The sequence below is a fragment of the Mesoplodon densirostris genome, chromosome 19, assembly GCF_025265405.1.
Source record: "Mesoplodon densirostris isolate mMesDen1 chromosome 19, mMesDen1 primary haplotype, whole genome shotgun sequence".
Taxonomy (NCBI): domain Eukaryota; kingdom Metazoa; phylum Chordata; class Mammalia; order Artiodactyla; family Ziphiidae; genus Mesoplodon; species Mesoplodon densirostris.
The window spans coordinates 1,468,794-1,494,312 of NC_082679.1; the positions used below are offsets into that span (position 1 = coordinate 1,468,794).

Genomic DNA, 25,519 nt, shown 5'->3' on the forward strand with positions numbered 1-25,519 from the left:
ATAACTTACAATGTAAATGATTCAAAACACTGGTAATAAAAATATTAACTGAACTAGGAAAAATAATTGACCTAAACACTGGACATTTTAACAGAGAACTAGAAAACAAAAGGAGACCCAATGAAAAATAAATACTTCAAGGGAGTTCTCTGGTGGCCTAGTGGTTAGTATTCTGGGCTTTCACTGCGGTGGCCTGGAATCAATCCCTGGTTGGGGAACTGAGATCCAACAAGCTGCGTGGAGCGGCCAAAAAAAAAAAGAAAAGTTCAATGGCTCAAATAAAAAGCACGCTAGCAGGAATGAACAGCAGAGGAAGAGATACAGAGATTGCATAAGTGGTCTGGAAGATAGAATAATGGAAATCACAGAATCAGGAAAGCAGACAGAAAAACTATTTTTTAAAATGAAAGGAATGTACAAGATCTCTAGGATAACATTGTGTTCCAATATTCGAATTATAGGGGTTCCAGAAGGAAAAGAGAGGGAGCATGGGAACAAAAATATTTTTCAAGACATTATGGCTGAAAACTTCCTTTACCTGAAGAAGGAAACTGGTATTCAGGTACAGGAAGTATTGATACACAGGATCCCAAACAAGATGAACCCAAACAGACCCATACCAAGACATGTCATAAGAAAATGGCAAAAGCTGAAGACAGAGTTCTCAATGCATCAAGAGAAAAAGAAAGAGTCATAAACTAGGGAATCCCAATAAACTAGGGAATCCCAATAATGCTATCAGCTGTTTTCTCTGCAGACACTTTGTAGGCCAGAAGGGAATGGCAGGATATATTCAAAGTGCTGGAAGGGAGAAAGCTGCAACCTAGGATACTCTACCCAGCAAGATTATCATTTAGAAGAGGAGAGATAAAGAACTTCCCAGATCAGCAAAACCCAAAAGAATTAATCAATACTAATCCTACCATAATAGAAATGTTGAAGAGTCTTCTCTAAATGGAAAATAAGTAATAATCTTCAGGAAAGGGAAAATCCCAATAGGGAAGGCAAATATATAGTAAAGAATGAAGGTCGTTTAAATAAGCTGGTAAGTAGATTTTTTAAAAAATGTAGATGGAAGTAGAACTACACACAACAGGATAAGCACAAAGATGTAAAACATGACATCAAAAACACAACTACAGTAATTATTATTATTTTGGGGGGGGGCCTGTAACATGACTTGTGGGATCTCAGTTCCCTGAACAGGGATGGAACCCTGCCACGGCAATGAAAGTGCTGAATCCTAACCACTAGGCGAGCAGGGATCTCTCCAGAAATCAACTACAATAAGGAAAACGGGAAAAGAACAAATATGTGGAGTCTAAATAACATGCTACTAAAAAACCAATGGGTCAGTGAAGAAATCAAATGGGAAAGCAGAAAATATCTTAAGACAAATGTAAACTGAAGCACAGCACTCCAAAATTTATGGGATGAAGCAAAAGCAATTCTAGGAGGGATGTCTATAGCAATGCAGGCCTCAAGGAACAAGAGACATCTCCAATAAATAGCCTAACCTACTACCTATGAGAATTAGAAAAAGAAGAATGACAAAGGTTTCCTTCCCCCTTAAGAAGATTGGAGCCCCTAAACTACTACCTATGAGAATTAGAAAAAGAACAACAAACCTTCCCCGCTCCCTTAAGAAAATAGGAGCCCCTTTCCCTCCCTAGAGGTTATTTTATTACAGTGTTTCCGTGGTGCAGCTTGGCTTTTTCTCGGCGATTCAGGTGCGGGGTGACCTTCCTTGAGTACTTGGCACTACATTACCCAGAAGAGTTTGCGCTAAGGCAGCGACGTTCATCCAATGAAAATCCAGGAAGGGGGCATTTCCGGGAGGGCGAACCTCCGGGAGAAGAACTTCCGGCGTCCTCGTGGCGCCCATTTTGATCGTGGAGCTAGTCGGAAGGTCGGAGTGTACGGTGATGGGAGCGAGGTGACGGGCCAAGAAGACGCAAGAGGAGGCTTTGTACACACTGCAAAGGGACGGCCTGACTGTTGGGGACACCGCCGCCTGCGGGGTGCATCGGTACAAAGTCCGACCGGATCCCTCGACTGTCGCCACTCCTCTCCTCCCAGGAGCTCCGATGGCGGCGACTGCGCTGACGGACCCTGCTCAGGTAAATGCTGCGGGCTCCGGGTTCTCCCCTGCCCGTTTCCCCACCCGAATACGAAACCCCTGATTGAGAGGCGTCTGGTCCAGGACAGTGAGGCCTGCAGGGGTGGTGTCCCTATTTCTGACCACCGTTGTAATGTGGTCTGAGTGAGGCTTGGAGATAAAACTGAAGCAGGATATTCGGGAACCCGGAGTCCATCTTGTTTCTACGAGGAACGCAGTTTGAGGCCAGGCTGCACCTGGAGTGGTAGATGAGTGGTTGTGTTTCTCTTCTTAGGGCCCTGGGAGCGGTGGAGAGTTTTGAATAAAGGAAGGGCACAACCCGAGCTAGGCTTTTAAAAATAATCCAAAGTGTTCAGCGGAAAGCAGAATGTAGGGGAGTGATGAGGACACTGAGGCAGAGGGAAGTTGTGGCTTTTTTCAGGGTCACAACTGGTAGGTGGGAGCGCTGAGGATGGAGGCACAGAGGAGAGGTTAGCAAGTCAGCCCGAGCTTACCTGGCTCCGGTACTGGGCACAGGTCCAGGGAAGGTGTGAGCCCCTGAAGCGCTGCCTAGGTCACTTTCCTCCATCGCCTGCCTTTTCCCACAGATTCCATGGACTGGAGAAGCACTTTGGGCAAGTGGAGGTTGTCCCAGTCCCTCACTTGTTCTCACCCCCCACGCACACACTCTCTGTATTTGAGGTATCTTAGGACTCTTCACCTGCCATTCTCCCAGCACTTGGGTTTGGGGACCCTGGAGAACCCCGTGCTTGGTTTCCTGAGTGCAGGCCAGCTTTTGTGGAGGGGGTTCTAGTTTCCCACCACTAATGGAAGGAGGTGTGGAAGGTTACTCCTGGAACCGGTACCAGGATGTGGCAGTGTTTTTTTAATGTTGTTTTTTTGGCCCCACCACACGGCATGCGGGATCCTTAGTTCTCCCACCAGGGATTGAACCTGTGCCCCCTGAAGTGGAAACTCGTAGCCTTAACCACTGGACCACGAGGGAAGTCCCTGTGGCAGTGTTTTCAGGTGAGGCTGCGCTTGTTTAGGTAAGTGCAGGTCTCCTTTTTTCTGATGGAAATAAACAGGGAAGAACTGGCGTTAGACTTGAAATGACTGCCTGTGTGTTCTGGAGGCAATGCGAGGTTCAGATCAGAGGAGGGAGGTTTTCTCCCCCAGGTCTCAAGTGGCTCCATCTCATTGGGCAGTAGGGGAAATGTGTGGGAAGTTGGATTGTGGGTTTTCAGGAATGAGACTGTTCATGGTTATATTTGTCCCTGTTATACCAGGGCAGTGTGACCTTTGAGGATGTGGCCGTGTACTTCTCCTGGGAGGAATGGTGTCTGCTTGATGAGGTTCAGATACACCTGTACCTTGATGTCATGCTGGAGAACTTTGCCCTTGTCTGCATGCTGGGTAAGGCCCTCACACCCATCCCCATCCTCTGAGCTAGGCTCTGCCTTTCTCCTTTTCGCCAAGGGTAGTTCTGTCCTTCTCACATCTGGACCATGGGCACTGCTTTCTTCTTAAAGTTAAGCCCTGCGGTTACAATGGCTAGGCAGAGTGCATCCCTACTCCTTAGTGCCATGAAACTTGTAGCCCCAAAGTCTTGCAGGTGACCATTCGGGTTCAGCAGTGTTGCAGTCCGCTTTAGAGATCCCTCCTTGCTTGCCCTCTCTTGGGCCAAATGACGGTATGGATCCATACTACCTAAAGTTTGCTCCATTTCTGCACCCAACATTATCTATCTATCTATCTATCTATCTGTCTGTCTGTCTGTCTGTCTGTCTATCTATCTATTTATTTATTTATGGCTACATTGGGTCTTCATTGCGTGTGGGCTTTCTCTAGTTGAGCCGAGTGAGAGCTACTCTTCTTTGTGGTGTGTGGGCTTCTCATTGCAGTGGCTTCTCTTGTGGAGCACAGGATCTAGGCATGTGAGCTTCAGCACTTGTGGTGTGCAGGCTCTATAGCGCAGGATCAGTAGTTGCGGTGCTTGGGCTTAGTTGCTCTGCGGCATGTGGGATCTTCCCAGACCAGGGCTCGAACCCATGTCCCCTGCATTAGCAGGCAGGTTCTTAACCACTGCACTGCAGGGAAGTCCTTAAAGTATTAAATAAGGAACTACAGTATGATCCAGCAATTCCACCTCTGTGTGTTTATCCAAAGGGTGTGAAATCATATCAAAAAGATATCTGGGGACTTCCCTGGTGGCGCAGTGGTTAAGAATCCACCTGCCAATGCAGGGGACACAGGTTCGAGCCCTGGTCTGGGAAGATCCCACGTGCCGTGGAGCAACTAAGCCCGTGTGTCACAACTGCTGAGCCTGCGCTCTAGAGCCCATACTCTGCAACAAGAGAAGCCACTGCAATGAGAAGCCCATGCACCACAACGAAGAGTATCCCCTGCTCGCCACAGCTAGAGAAAGCCCGTGTGCAGTAACGAAGACCCAAAGCAGCCAAAAATAAATAAATAAATTTATTAAATAAAAAAACAAGGTATCTGTACCCCCTGTTTATTGCAGCATTATTTACACTATCTGAGACATGAAAAGTACCTAAGTGTCCATTGATGGACGAATGGGTAACAAATGTGCTGTATATGGAACACTACTCAATATTGTTCAGCCATTAAAAAAGAAAGAAATCCTGCCATTTGTAATAACATGGATGGACCTTGAGGGCATTATGCTAAGTGAAATAAGTCTGACAGGGAAAGACAAATACAGTTGTTTGCCAGTTTCCAGAGAGGATTGATTTCAGGAGCCCCTGCATATACTGAAATCTGCAGATGATGAAGTTTCACAGTCAGCACTGTGATTCTGAAGTTTTGCATTTGTGGATTCATTCAACTACAGATCATGTGGTGCTGTGTTTATTTAATTAAACGTAACCATGTGTAAGTGGATCCATGCAGTTCTAACCCATGTTGTTCAAGAGTCAGTTGTACTCCATAATTACACATACATGTGGAATCTTTTCCTTTTGGCTACAACAGAGTCTTAGTTGCGGCACGTGGGATCTTCATCGAGGCATGCAGAATCTTTCGTTGGGATGCTTGGGCTCTTCGTTGGGGCGCAAACTTCTCTCCAGTTGTGGTGTGCAGGTTTTTCTCTTCTCTAGATGTGGTACGCAGGTTCCAGGGTTTGTGGGCTCTATATTTGTGGCACACAGTTTCCAGTTGAGGTGCGTGAGCTCAGTAGTTGTGGCTTGCGTGCTTGGTTTTCCCGCAGAATGTCAGATCTTAGTTTCCCGACCAGGGACTTGAACCTGCGTCGTCTGCATTGGAAGGTGCATTCTTTACCACTGGACAACTGGGGACATCCCTGGAATCTTTAAAGAAAAAAAAAACCACACACACCCCAAACTCAGAGACAAACAGAAATTAGTGGTTGCCAGAGTAGGGGATGGGTGAACAGGGTTAGATGAAATGCGTGAATGGTGTCAGAAACTACAGACTTCTACTTGTAACGTGAATAAGTCCTGGGGATGTAATGCATAGCTTAGTGATTATAGTTAATTATACTGTATGGTGTATTTCAAACTTGCTTAGAGAGTAAATCCTAAAAGTTCTCATCAGAAGAAAAAAATTGTATTGTGGTGTTTACTAAACTTACTGTAATCACTGCACAGTGTATACACATATCAAATTATGTTGTACAGCTTAAACAAATACAATGTTCCACATCAATTTTATGTCAGTGAAACTTTTAAAATTCCACAGTGCTCTTCCTTTCTCTGTGAAACCCAAATTTCTGATCTGTATTATTTTCCATCTCTCTAAAGAACTTTTTTTAAATGAATTCTCACGATTTTTGTGCATCTAAGAAAGTGTTTATTTCACCATCACTGTTGAAGAGTGAAGAGTAATTTTATTGCATTCTGAATTCTAGGCTCACGTTGGCCAACCCCCCACCCCACTCCTGCCAAACTTTAAACGTTTCACTCCTTTCTCTTGTTTGCATGATTTCTGAAAATTCAGATGTTATTCTTTTTGTTGCTTCCCCATGACTAAAGTGTTTATTCCTCTGATTTCTTTTGGGATTTTTTTTCTTCTGTATTTGAATGTGATATGCTTACGTGTAGTTTTTTGTTTTTTTAAAATTTATTTATTTATTTATTTATGGCTGTGTTGGGTCTTCGTTTCTGTGTGTGGGCTTTCTCTAGTTGTGGTGAGCGGGGGCTACTCTTCATCGTGGTGTGTGGGCTTCTCATTGTCGTGGCTCCTCTTGTGGAGCACGGGCTGTAGGTTCGCAGGCTTCAGTAGTTGTGGCATGTGGACTCAGTAGTTGTGGCTTGCGGGCTCTAGAGTGCAGGCTCAGTAGTTGTGGCACACAGGCTTAGTTGCTCCGCAGCATTTGGGATCTTCCTGGACCAGGGCTTGAACCTGTGTCCCCTGCATTGGCAGGTGGGTTCTTAATCACTGTGCCACCAGGCAAGCCCCAGGTTAGGTGTAGTTTTTTGGCATTAAACCTGCTTGATGTTCTCTGAGCTTCCTGGATCTGTGGGTTGGTGTCTGACATTAATTTGGTGGAAATTCTCCATCATTATTGCTTGAAATACTTTTTCTATTCCTTATTCTTTTTTTCCTTTGATGTTTCTATATATGTATGTTAAAGCATTTGCAGGTGTTATACAGTTTTTAGATTCTTTTTTTTAGCCCTTTTTCTCTTTGTTGTCCAGTTTTAGAAGTTTCTACTACAAGAACCTCAAGCTGAGAGATTCTTTCCTGAGCTGTGTCCAGTTGTAATAAGCCCATCCTATTCATTCTTCATTCCTCTTCTGTTCTTTTTGATCTCCAGCATTTCCTTTTGGTTCTTTATTAGAATTTTCGTCTCTGCGTGCATTGCTTTTCTTGTCTTGTATGCTGTCTGCTTTATCCATTAGCAGGCATTAATTAGTGTATTAATCATAATTGTTTTACATTACCAATTTGATCTTTCCAACATCCCTGTGATCTCCCTCCCTCCCTCCTTTCTTTCTTCCTCCCCTCCCCCCTCCCCTCCCCTCCCGCATCCCCTCCCCTCCCCTTCCCTTCCCCTCCCCCTCCCTTCCCCTCCCCCCATCCCCTCCCCTCCCCTTCCCTTCCCCTCCCCAGCATGCAAGATCTTAGTTCCCTTACCAGGGATCGAAACAGTGCCCCCTACAGTGGAACTGTGGAGATTTAACCGCTGGATCCCTAGAGAAGTCCCTCCCTGTGATATCTGATTCTAGTTCTGAAGCTTCCTTTGCCTTTTCAGAATTTGATTTTTGGCCTTTTAGTTGGCCCTGTAATTTTTTTCTTTGTAACTGGCATGATGTATTCCCTAAAAGGAACCATTGTAGATAGGCCTTTATTGATGTGTTGGTAAGATGTGGAGAGCAGAAGCATGCATGTTGCTGTTAGCATTCATTATTTAATTTTCAATCTTTTAATGAGCCTGTGTGTCTGGATCCTGAACTTCACAACTTCTTCTTAATTTAATTTTCCCTCCCTTCGTTGGGACAGGATGGGTATTGGGGGCTGTAGTTGGGTATTTCCTCTTTCCCAGGTAAGTTAGGCTCTGATAAAATGACAGTAGGTTAGGCTCTGGTTAAGTAGTTTCTACTGAGGGCAGGCTTTGTTAAGAACAGAATGTTCTGGATATTTTGTTTTTCTAATCTTCATCATTTCTTTTTTCAGAAGGCTTTGTTTAGTTTGTTTGTTTTGTAGTTCCTCAAGTTGTAAAGGTAAGTTGTTGATTGATGATATTTCTTTGTTTATATGTAAGCATTTATAGATGTAAATTTTCTCCTTAGTACTGCTTTTGTGGCTTTCTATAAGTTTTAGTATGTTATATTATTGTTTTCTTTAGTCTCTTAAGTATTTTCTAGTTTCCTGTGTTTTTTTTTTTTTTCATGGACCCATTGGTTGTTTCAAAGCATGTTTAATTTCCAGAAATTTGTGGATATTTAAGTTTTCCATATGTGATTGATCTCTATCTTCAGTCTGCTTCAGTCGGAGAGGACAGTTTGTATGATCTTGATCTAATTTAAACTATTGTTCCTGTCTATTGCTGAGAGCAGAGCATTGATGTGTCCCAATACTATAGTAGAACTGTTTCTCTTTTCAGTTCTGTAAGGTTTTGCTTCATATCTTTTTTAAAAAATTTATTTATTTACTTTTGGCTGTGTTGGGTCTTCATTCCTGTGCGAGGGCTTTCTCTAGTTGCGGCAAGCGGGGGCCACTTTTCATCGCGGTGCGCGGGCCTCTCACTATCGCAGCCTCTCCTGTTGCGGAGCACAGGCTCCAGACGCGCAGGCTCAGTAGTTGTGGCTCACGGGCCCAGTTGCTCTGCGGCATGTGGGATCTTCCCAGACCAGGGCTCGAACCCGTGTCCCCTGCATTAGCAGGCAGATTCTCAACCACTGCGCCACCAGGGAAGCCCTGCTTCATATCTTTCGATTGTCTATTATGAGGTGTGTATATATACTTATTTTTATTTTTTTATTTATTTATGTTTGGCTGCGTTGGGTCTTTTTTTTTTTTTTTTTTTTCTTTTGCGGTACACAGGCCTCTCACTGTTGTGGCCTCTCCCATTGCGGAGCACAGGCTCTGGACGTGCAGGCTCGGCGGCCATGGCTCACAGGCCCAGCTGCTCCACGGCATGTGGGATCTTCCTGGACTGGGGCATGAACCCGCATTCCCTGCATTGGCAGGCAGACCCCCAACCACTGCGCCACCAGGGAAGCCCTTTCTAAAAATTTATTTATTTTATGTATTTATTTTTGGCTGCATTGGGTCATCATTGCGGCACGCAGGCTTTTCATTGTGGTGGCTTCTCGTTGCAGAGCATGGGCTCTAGGCGTGTGGGCTTGAGTAGTTGTGGCACATGGGCTCAGTAGTTGTGACGCACGGGCTTAGTTGCTCCACGGCATGTGGGATCTTCCCAGACAAGGGATTGAACCTGTGTCCCCTACATTGGCAGGCAGATTCTCAACCACTGCACCACCAGGGAAGTCCCTAGACTTCTTTATTGTTTCATATGAATAATAGCCACCCCTGTATTCTGTTGGTTACTAGTTGCATGAAAAATCTCTTTCTAACCTTTCATTTTCAATTTAATTGACTTTTGTCAACAGCATACAGTTGGATCATTATAAAAAATCTGTCTGTCTTTTGCTTTGAGAGTTTAATCCATTTACGTTTAGAGCAATTACTGATAAGAGGTATTTTTGTCGTTTTGCTCTTTGTTTTCTGTATGCCGTAGCGCTCGTTGTTCCTTATTTTTTGTTATTTTCTCCTTTTGTATTCAGTTAAATTTGTTTAGTGATATGTTTTCTTTTTGTTTTGTCTTGTTTTTGGCGGTATGCGGGCCTCTCACTGTTGTGGACTCTCCCGTCGCAGAGCACAGGCTCCGGACGCGCAGGCCCAGGGGCCATGGTTCACGGGCCCAACTGCTCCACAGCATGTGGGATCTTTCCGGACCGAGGCTCGAACCCGTGTCCCCTGCATCGGCAGGCGGACTCTCAACCACTGCGCCACCAGGGAAGCCCTAGTGATATGTTTTAATTGTCTTTTCCTTTCCTTTGTGTACATTCTATGATGATTTGTAGTTACCATGGGGATTACATTTTATACCCTACACCTACCAGCATACTAATGTTCATTTACACCAGCTCACCATCGATAACATCACAAAACCATCTCTGCTCCTGTAGTGCTCTATGCCCACCATTTTCTAGTATTGATTTTACAAAATTACATACTTGTATGCGTCGTGTTTAACCTGAGACGATGGTTTCTTTAAATGCATGATTCTCTGCAATCAGGTAGCAAAAGAAAAAGTGCTATTATAAACTTATAATCACAGTAGCTTTTATAATTTTCTGTGGATTTACCTTTATCAGAGATCATTATTTCTTCATATAGCTTTGAATTATCGTTTAGTGTTTTTTTCATTTCAACCTGAAAGAATCCATTTAGCTTTTGCTGCAAGGCAAGTCTAGTGTTAAAGAACTTCTTTAGCTTTCGTTTACGTTGGAATATGTTAATTTTCCTTAGTTTTTGAAGGATGCTTCCCTGATGTAGGTTTATTGGTTGACACGTTGTTTTCCTTCAACAATTTAAATATATCAGCCCACTGCTTTCTGGCCAGATTTCTGATTAGAAATGTGCTGATAACCTTCTTGGGGATCCCTTGTCTGGAATGAGTCACTTCTCTCACTGATTTCAAGATTCTTTGTCTCTGCATTTCAACAGTTTTATTATAATGTGCTGCAGTATGGCTCTCACAGTCTATTCTGCTTGGAGTTTATTTAGATTTTTGGATGTTCCTATTCATATCAATCCATAAGTGTGCTATGTTTTTCTGTTCTGAATCCCTCTAGTGTTTTTAATTTTTTTTTCACTTCAGCATTTGTACTTTTCAGTTCCCAAATTTCCTTTTTTACAATACTTATACTTTCTATCTCTTTATTGTTATTCCTACTTTGTTCAGGCAACACTTTTTTCCTGTACACCTATTTTTTTTTTAGCAATTGTACTTTTCAGTTCCCAAATTTCCATTTTTACAATACTTATACTTTTTCTTTTTTTTCTTTTTTTTGTAAAGTTATTCATTTATTTTTGACTGCATTGGGTCTTTGTTGCCGTGCGTGGGCTTTCTCTAGTTGTGGAGAGCAGGGGCTACTTTTCATTGCGGTGCATGGGCTTCTCGTTGCGGCAGCTTCTCTTGTTGCGGAGCACGGGCTCTAGGCACGCGGGCTTCAGTAGTTGTTGCATGTGGGCTCAGTAGTTGTGGCTCATGGGCTCTAGAGCGCAGGCTCAGTAGGTGTGGTGCACAGGCTTATTTGTTCTGTGGCATGTGGGATCTTCACAGACCAGGGCTTGAACCCGTATCCCCTGCATTCGCAGGCGGATTCTTAACCACTGCGTCACCAGGGAAGCCCTCTTTATTGTTATTCCCACTTTGTTCAGGCAACATTTTTTTTTCTGTACACCTGTTTTTTTTTTTTTTTTTTTTTTTAGTTATTTGAACATCCTTTAGTCAGTTGTTTTTAAGTCTTTCTAGTTAGTTCGCCATCTATTTTTTGTGTACCTGTTTATAAGTTACAGTTGCGCTTGGTTTGTTATTTTTCTTGGACTGCATCATACGTTCCTGTTTCTTTGTATGTCTTCTGAGTTTTTGTCATTGAAAACTGAGCATTTGTATCTTATAATATTGTAACTCTGGAGATCCTATATTCACTTTAACAAGGGTTTGCTGGTGGGGGCTTCTCTTTTTTTTTGATGTTTTCAGGTGACTCTTTCCTGGATATCAACATGAGGTGTAAACTTAAGGCACACTTTTCACTGTGCCATTCTTGGGGGTGCACTATGACTTTTAAAATTCCTCCATATAAGTGGCTGATTTTGAATGTCTTAGTCCTTAAATATCTCACTCTCCAAAAGTGAAAAACCAGAAAAATGAAGAGCGGGAAAAGAGACACTGGCCCTCAAAACCAGGTGGGGAGACGGATTCATAACACCTTGTACTCCATCCATTGTTGGTCAGGTTGGGAGTGGATTCCTAACACCTTTTACTCCATCCAGTGTTTTTCAGGTAGGAAGATGGATTCCTAACCCATCCCCTGTTTTTCAGGTGGGGAGAAAAACACCTAACATTTTGTTTACATTTTGTTTCCTAGCATTTTGTACTCCATCCACTGTACATCCTTCTCTCTGGCTCCACTGACGTTTCTGTTTGCAGTATTTAAATCCCGTTCCTTTGTCTGTTGTTTGCTTAGTTCCTCTGGGTTCGTATTGGCCACTCACCCATCCTGACGTTCCATTAGGCCTTGTGTCATTTCTGTCTCATGTGGTTGTTCAACTGGGGATGGAGAGTCCTTGGGGCTTCACGGGATGGAAATGACTCTGGTCTCAGTAAAAAGAGCTCACAGGTAGTCTGGCCAAGATGAATGGCAGCTGGGGGATGGCTTGATATCAGGTCTGTGTTTTAAGTCATATCAGGAACATATCTTGTGTGATTAGTGTTTTAGCCCTATTGCCAGTGGCCCCAAATCACTTCTTTTGTCTTTTCTCCATTCTTGGTACTCTGCCAACTTGTCATTTCTACGACTACTCATTTTTATTCTGACTGCAGCCTGGGATTTATTCCCTACCACCTCTCTAAGCCACTTCTCTCATGTAGTCTTCACATTGTTTTCTCTATAGTACTTTATGACATTGTGCAGGTATCGTTGAATGGCATTAGGCAGGTATACTTTAATGTTCCATGAATACCAGCTACTGTTTCAGTAAGATTTTCTGGTACATGGGCATATACTTGTGCACAGTATCACAGATCAGCACCAGATGTGGTCCTAGTGAAAGCCATTGACAGAGGAGTGAACTGTAGAACATACCTTTCACCCTTGGGCCACATCCAGTCCTTGTGTCCTGTCCTTGGTGAGGCCTCCTCAATTCTGTGACCTTAAGTCCCAATAATGCAGAACAGCTGCATCCTCAATTTGACCCCAATTCCATTTACTGAACACAGTCCCGTGGATTGGTTCTTTCATGTGTCAGACATACAGTTGTGATGGTGTCACCCCCGTCCAACAGCGTCAACATGAATTTCACCATCACGTCTTTGTTTTCAGGTTCTTGGCGTGGAGTCGATGAAGAGACACCTTCTGAAGAGAACATATGTGTGGAGGGAGTATCACAGATTAGGACCCCCAGGGCAGGTTCATCTGAGAAGGCCCAGCCCTGTAACATGTGCGTCCCAGTCTTGAGAGACATTTTGCACTTGGCTGAAGAGCGGGGAACAAATAGGGGCCAGAAAGCATACACATGTGGGGCATGTGGGAAACAGTTCTATTTCACTGTAAACCTTCAACAGCACCGGAAGCAGCACATTAGAGAGAAACCCTTCCGATGTGATGTGAGGAGACTTGCATTTTTGAAGAGCTTTACAGTCTACGCATCAGGGAATCTCTCTGTTTACAGTGAAATTGGGAAGAAATTAGCAGCCAACATGGGACTTCAGCAACAGGCCACTAATATCAGGAAGGAACGGAACAACAGTCACGAGTGTGAAGCTGTTTTTCACAGTGGAACAATTCATCGGAGCTGGGGAGAAGGCAGGAAAGCCTCCAGCCACACAGATATGTGTGAGAGAGTCGTCACTAGTGAAGCGTTTTGTGAGTGCAGCAAATATGGGAAAGCATGCACCCAAAGTTGTAATCTTATGCAACACCAGAGAGTTCACGCTGGAGAAAAGCCTTATGAATGCAGCGAATGCGGAAAATCCTTTAGCCGAAGCCACCACCTCAGTGTGCATAGGAAGATCCATACCGGAGAAAAGCCTTATGCATGCAAGAAATGTGCTAAATCTTTTCTCCAAAGGTCCAGCTTCATTCAACATCAGAGAGTTCACACTGGAGAAAAGCATTATGAATGCAGTGAATGTGGAAAATCTTTTAGCAAAAAGTCCAATTTCCTTCAACATAAGAGAGTTCATACTGGAGAAAGGCCTTATGAGTGCAGTGAATGTGGGAAATCCTTTATCCATAGATGTCAACTTTTTATGCACCAGAGAGTTCACACAGGAGAAAGGCCTTATGAGTGCAGTGAATGTGGGAAATCCTTTATTCATAGATGTCAACTTCTTATACACCAGAGAGTTCACACAGGAGAAAGGCCTTATGAGTGCAGTGAATGTGGGAAATCTTTTACAGTTAGGTCTGTTCTGCAAAATCATCAGAGAATTCATACTGGAGAAAGGCCTTATGAGTGCAGCCAATGTGAGAAATCCTTTATCCATAGATGTCAACTTCTTATACACCAGAGAGTTCACACAGGAGAAAGACCTTACGAGTGCAGTGAATGTGGGAAATCTTTTACAGCTAGGTCTGCCCTCCAAAATCATCAGAGAATTCATACTGGAGAGAGGCCTTATGAGTGCAGCCAATGTGGGAAATCCTTTATCCATAGATGTCAACTTCTTATACACCAGAGAGTTCACACAGGAGAAAGACCTTATGAGTGCAACCAATGTGGGAAATCTTTTACAGCTAGGTCTGGCCTCCAAAATCATCAGAGAATTCATACTGGAGAAAGACCTTATGAATGCAGCCAATGTGGGAAATCCTTTATTCATAGATGTCAACTTCTTATACACCAGAGAGTTCACACAGGAGAAAGGCCTTATGAGTGCAATGAATGTGGGAAATCATTTACAGCTAGGTCTGCCCTCCAAAATCATCAGAGAGTTCACACAGGAGAGAGGCCTTATGAGTGCAGTGAATGTGGGAAATCTTTTATTCATAGATGTCACCTTCTTATACACCAGAGAGTTCACACGGGAGAAAGGCCTTATGAGTGCAGTGAATGTGGGAAATCCTTTATTCATAGATGTCAACTTCTTATACACCAGAGAGTTCACACAGGAGAAAGGCCTTATGAGTGTAATCAATGTGGGAAATCTTTTACCGCTAGGTCTGGCCTCCAAAATCATCAGAGAATTCATACTGGAGAAAGGCCTTATGAGTGCAGCCAATGTGGGAAATCCTTTATCCACAGATGTCAACTTCTTATACACCAGAGAGTTCACACAGGAGAAAGGCCTTATGTGTGCAGTGAATGTGGGAAATCTTTTATTCATAGATGTCAACTTCTTATACACCAGAGAGTTCACACAGGAGAAAGGCCTTATGTGTGCAGTGAATGTGGGAAGTCCTTTATTCATAGATGTCAACTTCTTATACACCAGAGAGTTCACACAGGAGAAAGGCCTTATGAGTGCAGCCAATGTGGGAAATCGTTTACTGCTAGGTCTGGCCTCCGAAATCATCAGAGAGTTCATACTGGAGAAAGACCTTATGAGTGCAGTGAATGTGGGAAATTGTTTATTGTTATTTCTGGCCTTATTAAACATCAGAGAGTTCACACAGGAGAAAGGCCTTATGAGTGTAATGAATGTGGGAAATCTTTTACTGCGAGAGCTGGCCTCCAAAATCATCAGAGAATTCACACGGGAGAAAGGCCTTATGAGTGTAAGGAATGTGGGAAATCTTTTACTGCAAGATCTGGCCTCCAAAATCATCAGAGAGTTCACACAGGAGAAAGGCCTTATGAGTGTAAGGAATGTAGGAAATCTTTTACTTCTAGGTCTGGCCTCCGAAATCATCAGAGTGTTCATACTGGAGAAAGGCCTTATGAGTGCAGTGAATGTGGAAAATCTTTTAGCCAAAGACAAATCCTCAGTACCCATAGGAAAATCCATACTGGAGAAAGGCCTCATGAGTGCAAAGAATGTGGTAAATCTTTTATCCAAAAGTGCAGCTTAATTCATCATCAGAGAGTCCACCGTGGAGAAAATACCCTATGAATGCAGCCAATAAGGACGCCACTGGGGTTTGGAGGAGTTTGACATGGTAACAGAATGGGGGGAACAGGTGCAGTCATCATGCAACAGATGGACCATTTCTAGAGAGGAAACTCAGGGTGAGAAGGGGTGTCATCTGCTTGTGAATTTTTAGCAATGGACAGGGATTTAGGATACAGTGCTAGGTTGACTGGTTCAGGCCATGAGGAGCCTGGTCACAGCGCTCCTCTTTCACTCCCTACCCTGTTTTGGGGACTCAAAGAACACTTTGTCCATTCGGACACCCTCTTATCACCCCCACACAGACACAAAGAGGCCTGCTCAGGACACCCCCTCCTCCCCACATGTGACTTGACAGGACTGTTGTTTCACTGGGAACAAATATTGATGGCTTTCCTATGAAGGATCCGACTTATGTACCCGATAATGATCTGGTCCTGCTAACTCCATGCCACAGGTTTGCAGTGGATGTTTGGCAGCCAAATTCAAGGAACAGACTCAGCCTTGGGATGTGGATGTGACCCAGTCCCAGGACAGAGAAAACTAATCAATATAGAACACCACATTAACAGAAGGAAGGATGAAAAATAACATGAGCATCTCAGTAGACAGAAGAAGCATTTGACAAAATTCAGCATCCATTCATGATGAAAACCCATCCAGGTGGGTATAGAGGGAACATATCTCAATAGAGGCCATTTATGACAAAACCACAGCAAACATCATACTGGTGGAAAGCCGAAAGGCTTTCCCCTAAATTCAGGAAGAAGAGGATGCCCACTCCCACCACTTCCATTTCACATAGTATTGGAAGTCCTAGCCCCAGCAATCAGACAAGGAAAAGCATCCAAATTGGAAGGTAAGAGGTAAAACAGTATTTTCAGATAACATGATACTTTATATAGAAAACCCTAGTGTCCACCTCAAAACTCTTAGAACTAATTAACGAATTCAGCAAAGCTATAGGATATAGTACAAATATACAGACATCTGTTGAATTTCTGTACACTAATAATGAACCATCAGAAAAGGTAAAAAAAAAAAATTGCTTCAGTTCGCATCAGAAAGAATAAAATACCTAGTAGCAAATTAACTGAGGGCTTGAAAGACATATATTCAGAAAACTATAAAACGATGAAGAAGATTGGAGATAAAGAAATGGAAAGATATCTTGTGCTCTTGCATTGGAAGAAGTAAGATTGTTAGAATGACAATACTACGCAAAGCAATTGTGAAACGGACAAGACATAATGGAGTTAGAAAAACTATCCGAAGTGAGGCAAAGGAAGAACACACGTCTGTTGTCATATGTGTTCAGTGTCTCAAGAAATATAGCAGCAGTCTTGTGAGTAAGGCATATTCTAGTAATTGGGATATATTCATGTCCAAGACATAAAAAGGAGTCAGTCCTTATGGAAGCAATATTGATGGAAACTGCACCTAGGTAATTAGATTTCATGCAATATTAGAATGAGATGCTCCTATGAAAAGGGACAAAAAGAGCAAGTTACAGTTGAGGAAAAACGGGGGTTTGGGATGGGTTGAAAGAGTAAATAGAGTATCCAGAGTAGGACTTTAGTGAAGGTGGACAGTTGTGGAAATACTGTGTTAAGAAAGGACAGCGTGCTTTCCTCTTTTCCAATTGTTATATGTTCATTTTCTTTATTAGAGAGGACTTCTGGCATATTAGGGAATACCAGTGTAATGCAGAGAACTGCCATCCTACTGATCTGAAGCATCCTATTTATGTCCTTTATATCTAGTCTTTTCAGTCCAGAACCATATAAAGTTGCACAAATTACATTTATTTCTCATCTCCCTTTAATGTCCATTCTGACACAATCTGATTTCCTTCAAGTTGTTTTCCCTTGGTATTTTTTATACAATACATGACAATTATTTTGTAAAATTTCCCTCACTTGGTATATAGTAAGGTATTCTTATAAATAGATTCAGATTATGTGGTTTATTGTTTTTATTGTTGCTGTGTTGCTCCCATTCAAGATAATACAAAAGTGCTGCCTTGTCTTTTTCAGTGTACCAAATCAGGAAACATGATGTCTGTTTTCCCAGTATTGGCAATGTTTCCTTTGATCACTTCTTTATGGTGATATCCTTTGGATTTTGTTCCTACTACACTGGGAGGCTGAAGAAGGGGTGTAGCAAGATGGTGTGATCATCTGTTTGTTTCTAAATGTCTCTGGCTTCTGTATGGAGAGTGAACTTAGGAGGGAAGAACTGCTGTAGGAGAGAGGACAGACGCCTTTGTGTAGTTGGGAGCCCTTTGATGATGGACCGGCCCAGGATGGTGGCATTGGAGATGGTGAGGACAGGACGACCTGGGTCACATTAGGAGGCAGAGTTGGTAGGACGTGTGCGTAATTGAGATGATGGGGTGAGTCCCAGAGAATGATTTTTTTTCCCTTCAGTCCTCAAGAGCGAGTCGTTGCAGTTGTGGGCCTGAGGCTTAGCTTGTTTTGTTAGATTTCTGGATCAGCTGTCAGCTATGTTGAGTAACTGCAGCCAGAGTTTCCGATGCCTGGGACATAAAATAGGCAGGACTGCTCCCTGACAGTTATTTGGGTAGATGAGTTTTATGTGGCCTTGCTTTCCTTGGGCCTGCCAGGGTTAGATGAGGCTGGATAGGAAGACTTGTGTGGTGGTGGTGTGTATCTGTAGCATCTGTAGCTGTATGTGTTTGAGCCTGCCAGGGAACATTAGTTATTCTTTGAATAGAAATTAAAAAATTGCCCTCAAACTTCACTTGATGAAAATTAAATCCCTTGCTAAGGAAGTTTAGGGCCATCCAAAAGTACTGACAGCTACTTTGAATGTTTATTTCAAGCCATTTAATGTAATTGTTGATATATTTGGGTTGAAATATATCCTTTTATTTTGTGGATTTCTTTCCCTGCCCCTTGTTCTTTATCTTGGCTTTAAAAAATTTTTTAATCCTCTATTTATTAGTTATTTGTAATTCAATTTTCTTTACTTCTAGCTTTGAAAATATATACCTTTATTCTATTTATTGTTTAAGCCCCAAATCACTTATTTAACACATTAGAGCACAGAGTTATAAATACATTTTTTTCTTTGTTCTGCATATTACAAGGGGTTTAAAACATTAATTTTTCCCATAGGAATATATGTTTTTCAAGGTATGCATAGGGATTCTGTCATTCTAAATCTGTAAGGAAATATTACTCATGCTTTACACAATTAGTGACATGTATGTCAATCAACACATGCATTTCTCTCTTCAGTTATCATTCCTTTTGTCATCACTGATCTTTCAACTGGAATTACAATCCATTGTTCATTGTCCTTGAATAGAACTTTTAATGTTGATTTTTCCGGGTTAATTGTGCATTAATTTTCTCATTTCAAATCGTTTTGTTTCATCCATTCTTGAAGGACATATTTGCTGTATATAGAAATCTCGGTTGGCAGTTTTCTCTAAAGCAGTGGGGGGAGGTCATATTGACCTTTCTCCTTCTGTGGTTTTCTTAATCTTTTTGAGCTTAAGATATTCTGTATGCCAAGGTGCGCTATTTTGATGTACTTTACTCTGAACCTGTCAAGATCAAAAGGAAATAGGGAATGACTCCGCTCCCCTGCCCCACCTCCTTAGTAGCACAGCAGGTCCCCCTGTGGGTTTATTCTTACAGGAGATGCAGAACCACAACCAGTTCCCTGGTAAGGGGTCCTAACCTTCCGCCCTCTAGTCCAAGTGATTGTCATCTGTCCCATTCTGTAATTGTTGATTGTTGGTCTCCAGCAGCTATTACCTTCATGGATTTCGCCACATCTGGGGGCTGCTTTTCCAGACAGCACGAATTGGGAAGACGCTGGGGGTTCCTGGGTTACTGAGTTCATGCCAGTTCTTGCTGGGGTTTCTCAGAAGGAGTCAGGCCCAGGTGTGCAGGGTGGAGGGTCCTATGGGCGCCCCACAACGGCTGGTGTCTCTTCTTGCTCCCGTGTCCTAGAGGGAACCTGTTGAGGCCTTTTCCTTTGCGGACCCATGTGCACCAAGTCCAGGGGCACCACGTGTGATCTGAGGTAAGCTATCAGAGGAGTCAGTGATAAAGGAAGAGAGCTAGGTGGTCTCCAGGGTGGGGGATAGGGGAACCACAGACTCCCAGAGGAGGGCAGGGTGGCCTGGGGACACAGGGGAAACCTGGAGATGGTGGCACCACACAAAGGTGGGCCATACGAAAGACCCCTGGGCTGGGATTCCTCCCTGGTCCCACAGGCTGTGACCCCCATGCTCCCTCAGGCTTGGCCCAAGATACGAAATCCAGAATGTTTGCCCAAAGGCTGAGTCCTTTTTTTTTTCACTGCCATGGCCCGGCTCCCTCACAGAAGTGCACCCCTGAGTGGCAGTGACCAATCCCCCTCCTCCTGGCTGAATCCTCCTTCAGGGCCCAGAGGCCACGTGCGCTTTGATGAGGAAGAAATAAAAGAAGCTTTGTGGCCCCTGGGTCCACGCTCGAGGGTCTTGGTCCACTCCGGGATGCCCCTGCCCTAAGGGGTCCCGATGTGGGGTTTCAGCCTCGGAGCCATCACTTCCATACTCCCGCCTGGACAGCCTTAAGACAGTCTCCCAGGACAGGAAGCATCCTTGGCGCTGGCCTCAGGACACCCCCCCCCCCCCCCCCCCAGTCCTCGCTCAGTCAGCCACAGGAACTGATCTTTGTCCTGAGGCTGAGGAGGTAGAAATGGGGCCTGACCAGCAGAGATGGACCCCTGGGCATCTGCATACAGTTTCTGTGCCTTGAAGGAGGGACCCTGCAGCGAATGAGGGCCCTTTGGTTGCTCAGAGCCAGACTCTGGTGTATATAGACAAGAGACAATAATGCAGGCCCTGAAGGAAGGGGGCCGTTTGTAAGTAGACAAGTGGTCTTCCTAAGGAGCTGTCAGGTGCAAGATGTATTGCTAAATGAGTGACCGAGACATCAATGTTTTAATGGATATTGGATCTAAGTCATCCAAAGCAAGGTCCTGGAGAGACACCCCATCTTGGTAGGCAGGCAGCAGGCAGGATGTTTCAGCAGTTTTAGCTTCTGGAGAAGGAGGTTACCAGCTTTAGCGGGAATTGACATCGTGCTGGCGCATTGGTTATCAAGGAAAGCAGCAGAGAGCATGCTCCTCACATCCCCTCTGATAACACAAAGTGGAGAGTTTCTGATCTAAAGATTAATCACTAGCTGAGGCCTGGGCACGTACCCAGGTGTTTGCTGATTAGGCTTTATGTTTAAGACGGAAGGTCAGCCATGTGAGTAGGGTGCAGGTGAATCAGACTGCTGGACCAGGGGATGTACAGAGCAAGAGGACAGCCATGGTGGGTGGCCTGATCATCCATCTCTTGCTGAGCTGTGCACAGTCATTGACTATGCAGACTGGAGAGCCATTTCTGACGTGACCAGAACCAGCGCTCTCCCTCTTGTCCAGCTGCTTCAGGGCTGCCCAATATCTCCTTTCCATATTCCTGGTCAGGGTCCTGTCTTACTTTTCTCTTGTCCCTTGATAAAGCTTACAAGGTGACTAACGCTTCAGACCGCATGCGTTTCAAGAGCAATAGGATAATGTTTATTTGCTTCCTGTTACCAGTGGATAGCAACTTGGGTTGGCTTCGTGGAGTCTGAGATAACATCCAAACACTTCAGCAATCAGTAGCATTATAGAGCCTTAAATGCTCAACACTCACCGGAAAGTTTCCCCGCCCCCGTAAGAAGAATGGAGCCCCCTACCCCCCACCCCGCACCTTACTCTCGCCCTAGAAGTCGTTTCCCAGCGTTCCTCGGGGGTTGCTTGGCTGTTTTCAAAGTGATTCAGGTGTGGGGCCCTGTGCTTCCTGAGGCCTTTGCACTACATTACCCAGGATAACTTGCGTTAAGGCAGCAACGTTGATCCAATGAAAATCCTGAAAGGGTGCATTTCCGGGAGGGCAAACCTCCGGGGGAGGGCCGTCTTCGTGGCGGACATTTTGATTGCTGTGGCGTCTGAGGAGCTCGTCAGAAAGTCGAGGTGTGTGGTGGTGGGGGTCAGTTGACGGGGCAAGAAGGCACAGAAGGAGGTCTTGTGCGCACTGCACAGGGGCGGGTCTCGGGGCTAGGGAGACCGCGGTCTGCGTGGAGTATCCATGCCGAGTCCGACCTGGTCACCGGGCTGTGGCCCCTCCGCTTGGGGACTCGGTGGCGGCGGCCGTGCTGAGGGACCCGGCTAAGGTAAACGCTGCGTGCTCCGGGTTCTCCCCTGCATGTTTCCCCACCCAAGTACGAACGGCCGGCGTGAGAGGCGCCTGTTTACGTCTGGTGCAAGACAGTGAGGCCTTCAGGTGTCGTGTCCCTATTTCTGACCACCAGTGTAATGTGGTCTGGGTGAGCCCTGTGACGCAACTGAAAGAGGAACAGTCGGAACCTGAAGTCCATCCTGTTTCTGGGAGGAACAAAGTTTGAGGCCAGGCTGCACCTGGAGTGGTAGATGAGAGTTGTACCTTTCTCTTTGGGCCCTGGGAGCGGTGGAGAGTTGGTTTTATATAAATGAATGAATGAATGAATTTATTCATTCGTTTACTCATTCGTTTATTTATTAATTGATTGATTGATTGCTGCGTTGGGTCTTCGTTGCTGCGCGGAGGCCTTCTCTAGTTGCGGCGAGCCAGGGCTACTCTTCCTTGCGGTGCGCGGGCTTCTCATTGCGGTGGCTTCTCTTGTTGAGGAGCCACGGGCTCTAGGCACGTGGGCTTCAGTAGTTGTGGCTCGCGGGCTCTAGAACACAGGCTCAGTAGTTGTGGCGCACGGGCTTAGTTGCTCCGCGGCACGTGGGATCTTCCCAGACCAGGGATTGAAGTGTGTCCCCTGCATTGGCAGGCGAATTATCGACCACTGCACCACCAGGGAAGTCCCTGTGGAGAGTTTTGAGCACAGGAAGGACATGATTTGAGTTAGGGTTTTAAAAATACTCCAAAGCCTGCTCAATGGAAGAACATAGTGTAGGGGGTGATGAGGACAGTGAGGCAGAGGGAAGTTGGGGCTTTTCCAAGGTCACAACTGGTAAGCGGTAGCACTGGGGACTCGGGCACAGAGGAGACGTGTGCTGGTCAGCCTGAGGTTACCTCGTTCTGGTGCCGCCAGGGGGCCAGGGAAGGCCTGTGCCCCTGGAGCACAGCCCTGGTCACGTTTCCTCCATCGCCTGCCTTTTCCCACAGATTCCAAGGGCCAGAGAAGCACCTTCGTTAAATGGAGGTTGTCCCAGCCCCTCACATGTTGTGACCCCACGCACACATTCTCTGTATTTGAGAAGCCCTTTGGTTTGGGAACCCTGGAGAACCCCATGTTCAGGGTCCTGAGTGGAGGCCGGTTTCTATGGAGGGGGTCGCATTCCCCACCTCAGATGGAAGGCGTTGTGTACGGTTACTCCTGGATTCGACACCAGTTGTACAAGTGCGTCAAGGCGAGGCTGAGTTGGTTTCGGTAAGTGCAGGTCTCTTTTTTTTTTTTAGTGGAAATAACACAGAAGAGCAGGATTTCTGCTTTAAATGACTGCCTGTGTATTCTGGAAGCAATGGGAGCTTCAGATTAGAGGAGGGAGGTTTCCCTCCCAAGGTCTCAGGAGTCTCCATCTGGTCGGGCAGTAGGGGAAATGTGTGGGAAGATGCATTGTGGGTTTTCGGGAGTGAGACTGTTCATGGTTTTTTTTTTTTTTTTTGGTGGTACGTGGGCCTCTCACTGCTGTGGCCTCTCCCGTTGCGGAGCACAGGCTCCGGACGCGCAGGCTCAGCGGCCATGGCCCACGGGCCCAGCCACTCCGCGGCCCGTGGGATCCTCCCGGATCGGGGCACGAACCCGTGTTCCCTGCATTGGCAGGTAGACTCTCAACCACTGCGCGACCAGGGAAGCCCGACTGTTCACGGTTTTATTTGTCCCTGTTATACCAGGGCAGTGTGACCTTTGAGGATGTGGCCGTGTACTTCTCCTGGGAGGAATGGTGTCTGCTTGATGAGGTTCAGATCCACCTGTACCTTGATGTCATGCTGGAGAACTTTGCCCTTGTCTGCATGCTGGGTAAGGCCCTCACACCCACCTCCATCCTCTGACCTAGGCTTTTCTTTTCTTACCCAAAGACAGCTCTGTTTCTCACATCTGGACCCTGGGCACACCTTATTAAATTCCTTGGTTGTGTGCTGTGGTTACTACAGCTAGGTTAGTGCCTCCCTACTCCTTAGTGCCTGGACTCCTGTAGCCCCAAAGTCTTGCAGGTGATGCTTCAGGGTCAGTAGTGTTGCAATCAGCTGGGTAGCTCTCTCCTTGCTTGCCCTCTCCGACCAGGCGAATGTCAAAATCCACGGTACCGAAGTTTTGCTTCATTCCTGAACCTGACATTTATTTGTGCCTGACTGTACAACCACTGACTCGGTCACTACTGAAACAGACCATGAACCTTTTCCCAAGTTTCCAATTTCTCTGCATTCACACCAGCATGTGTTATTTTGTTTTTTTTCATAATAGCCGTCCTAATGGATGTGAACTTGTGTATCTTTTTCATTTCGATTGCATTTCCATAATGGTGTGCTTATTGGTGTCTTTATTGGTATATCTTTAGAATAATTCAGGTCCTTTTTCCTTTTTTTTTTTTTTTTTTTTCTCTGTACGCGGGCCTCTCTCCCGTTGCGGAGCACAGGCTCCGGACGCGCAGGCTCAGCGGCCACGGCTCACGGGCCCAGCCGCTCCGCGGCATGTGGGCTCTTCCAGGACTGGGGCACGAACCCGCATCCCCTGCATCGGCAGGCGGACTCTCAACCACTGCGCCACCAGGGAAGCCCCCTTTTTCCACTTTTTAATCAAGTTGGTTCTTTGGCGGTTGTTGAGTTCAAGGCATTATCCATGTATTCTGGATATTAATCCCTTGTTGTATACCTGATTCGGAAATATGTTCTCTCATTCTGTGGTTGCTTTTTTACTGTGTTCATAGTGTCCTTTGATGTACAAAAGTTTGTCTCTCTTTTTGCTGCCGCCCCAGCCCCAGCTTTATTGAGGTATAATTGACGCATAATGTTGTGTAACTTAAGGGTATCCAACAAAGATTGTTCATCTTTATTAGGTGCAGTTTTTGTATTGTTTCTTTTGTTGCTTGTGCCTTTGTTTTCATAGTCAGGGAATCATAACTGAATCGAACATTTTGAAGCTTTTCCCCTTTGCTTTTTCTAAGAATTTTATAGTTTTAGCTCTTATATTTAGGCTTTTGATATATATATATATATATATATTTAAAATTTATTATTTATTCATTTGGTTGCACTCTTATTTATGGCAGCTGGGCTCTTTACTTGTGGCTTGAGGACTCTTTAGTTGCAGCTCACAAACTTTTAGTTGTGGCACGCACGTGGGATCTAGTTCCTCGACCAGGGATTGAACCCGGGCCCCCTGCATTGGGAGTGCGGAGTGTTAACCACTGCACCACCAGAGAAGTCCCAAGGCTTTTGATATATTTTGAGTGAAATTTTATATGTGGTATCAGGTGAGTTCCCAACTTCATTCTTGTGTATGCGGGTATCCAGTTTTCCCAGCACCATTTATTGAAAAGGCTGCCCTTATTGAATAGTAATGGTCCTTTGGTCAAAAGTTATTTGATCATAAATATGAGGGTTTACTTTTAGACTACTCCCTGTTCTATTCCATTGCTGTGTATATATGCCTTTATGCTAGTAGCATAGTATTTTGCTTACTGTAGCTTTGTAGTAACGTTTGAAATCAGGTGGTGTGAGTCCTTCAACTTTGTTCTTTTTCATAATTGCTTTGGCTATATGGAATCCCTTGAGAGTCCATTTGAATTTTTGGAAGAGTTTTTCTATTTTTTGAATATGTCATTGGGAATTTAGTAGGTATTGTATTGACTCAGGAATCCCCCAAGCAAGTATTAAAATTGATGCGTCTATACTGACACATTATTATCACTCAAAATCTGAAGTTTACGTTAGGGTTGACTCTTGGTATTGTACATTCTGTGGGCTTTGATAAATGTTTAATGATTCGCATTCCCCATTATAGAGTGGTTTCAATAGTTTTCAGTGTTTCAGTCCTTTGTGCTCC

General features: G+C 44.7%; 1 protein-coding gene across 3 annotated transcripts in view; it reads left to right on the forward strand.

Moving 5' to 3' along the window:
• LOC132479835 (zinc finger protein 814-like) overlaps positions 1–25,519 on the forward strand; it is a 78,028-nt gene that overhangs the window by 20,109 nt on the left and 32,400 nt on the right. The window contains exons 1-3 of one of the 3 annotated variants that reach the window (XR_009530580.1): positions 1,916–2,120; positions 3,388–3,514; positions 12,700–16,287. Coding sequence is in view for 2 of the 3 variants with exons in the window: in XM_060083471.1 (XP_059939454.1) it covers positions 2,088–2,120; positions 3,388–3,514; positions 12,700–15,431 (2,892 nt within the window). In the remaining variant the exon portion in view is untranslated. Of the gene's footprint in view, positions 1–1,915; positions 2,121–3,387; positions 3,515–12,699; positions 17,291–25,519 lie in introns of those variants that run through there. The other 2 variants (XM_060083471.1, XM_060083473.1) reach the window with 2 other exon arrangements.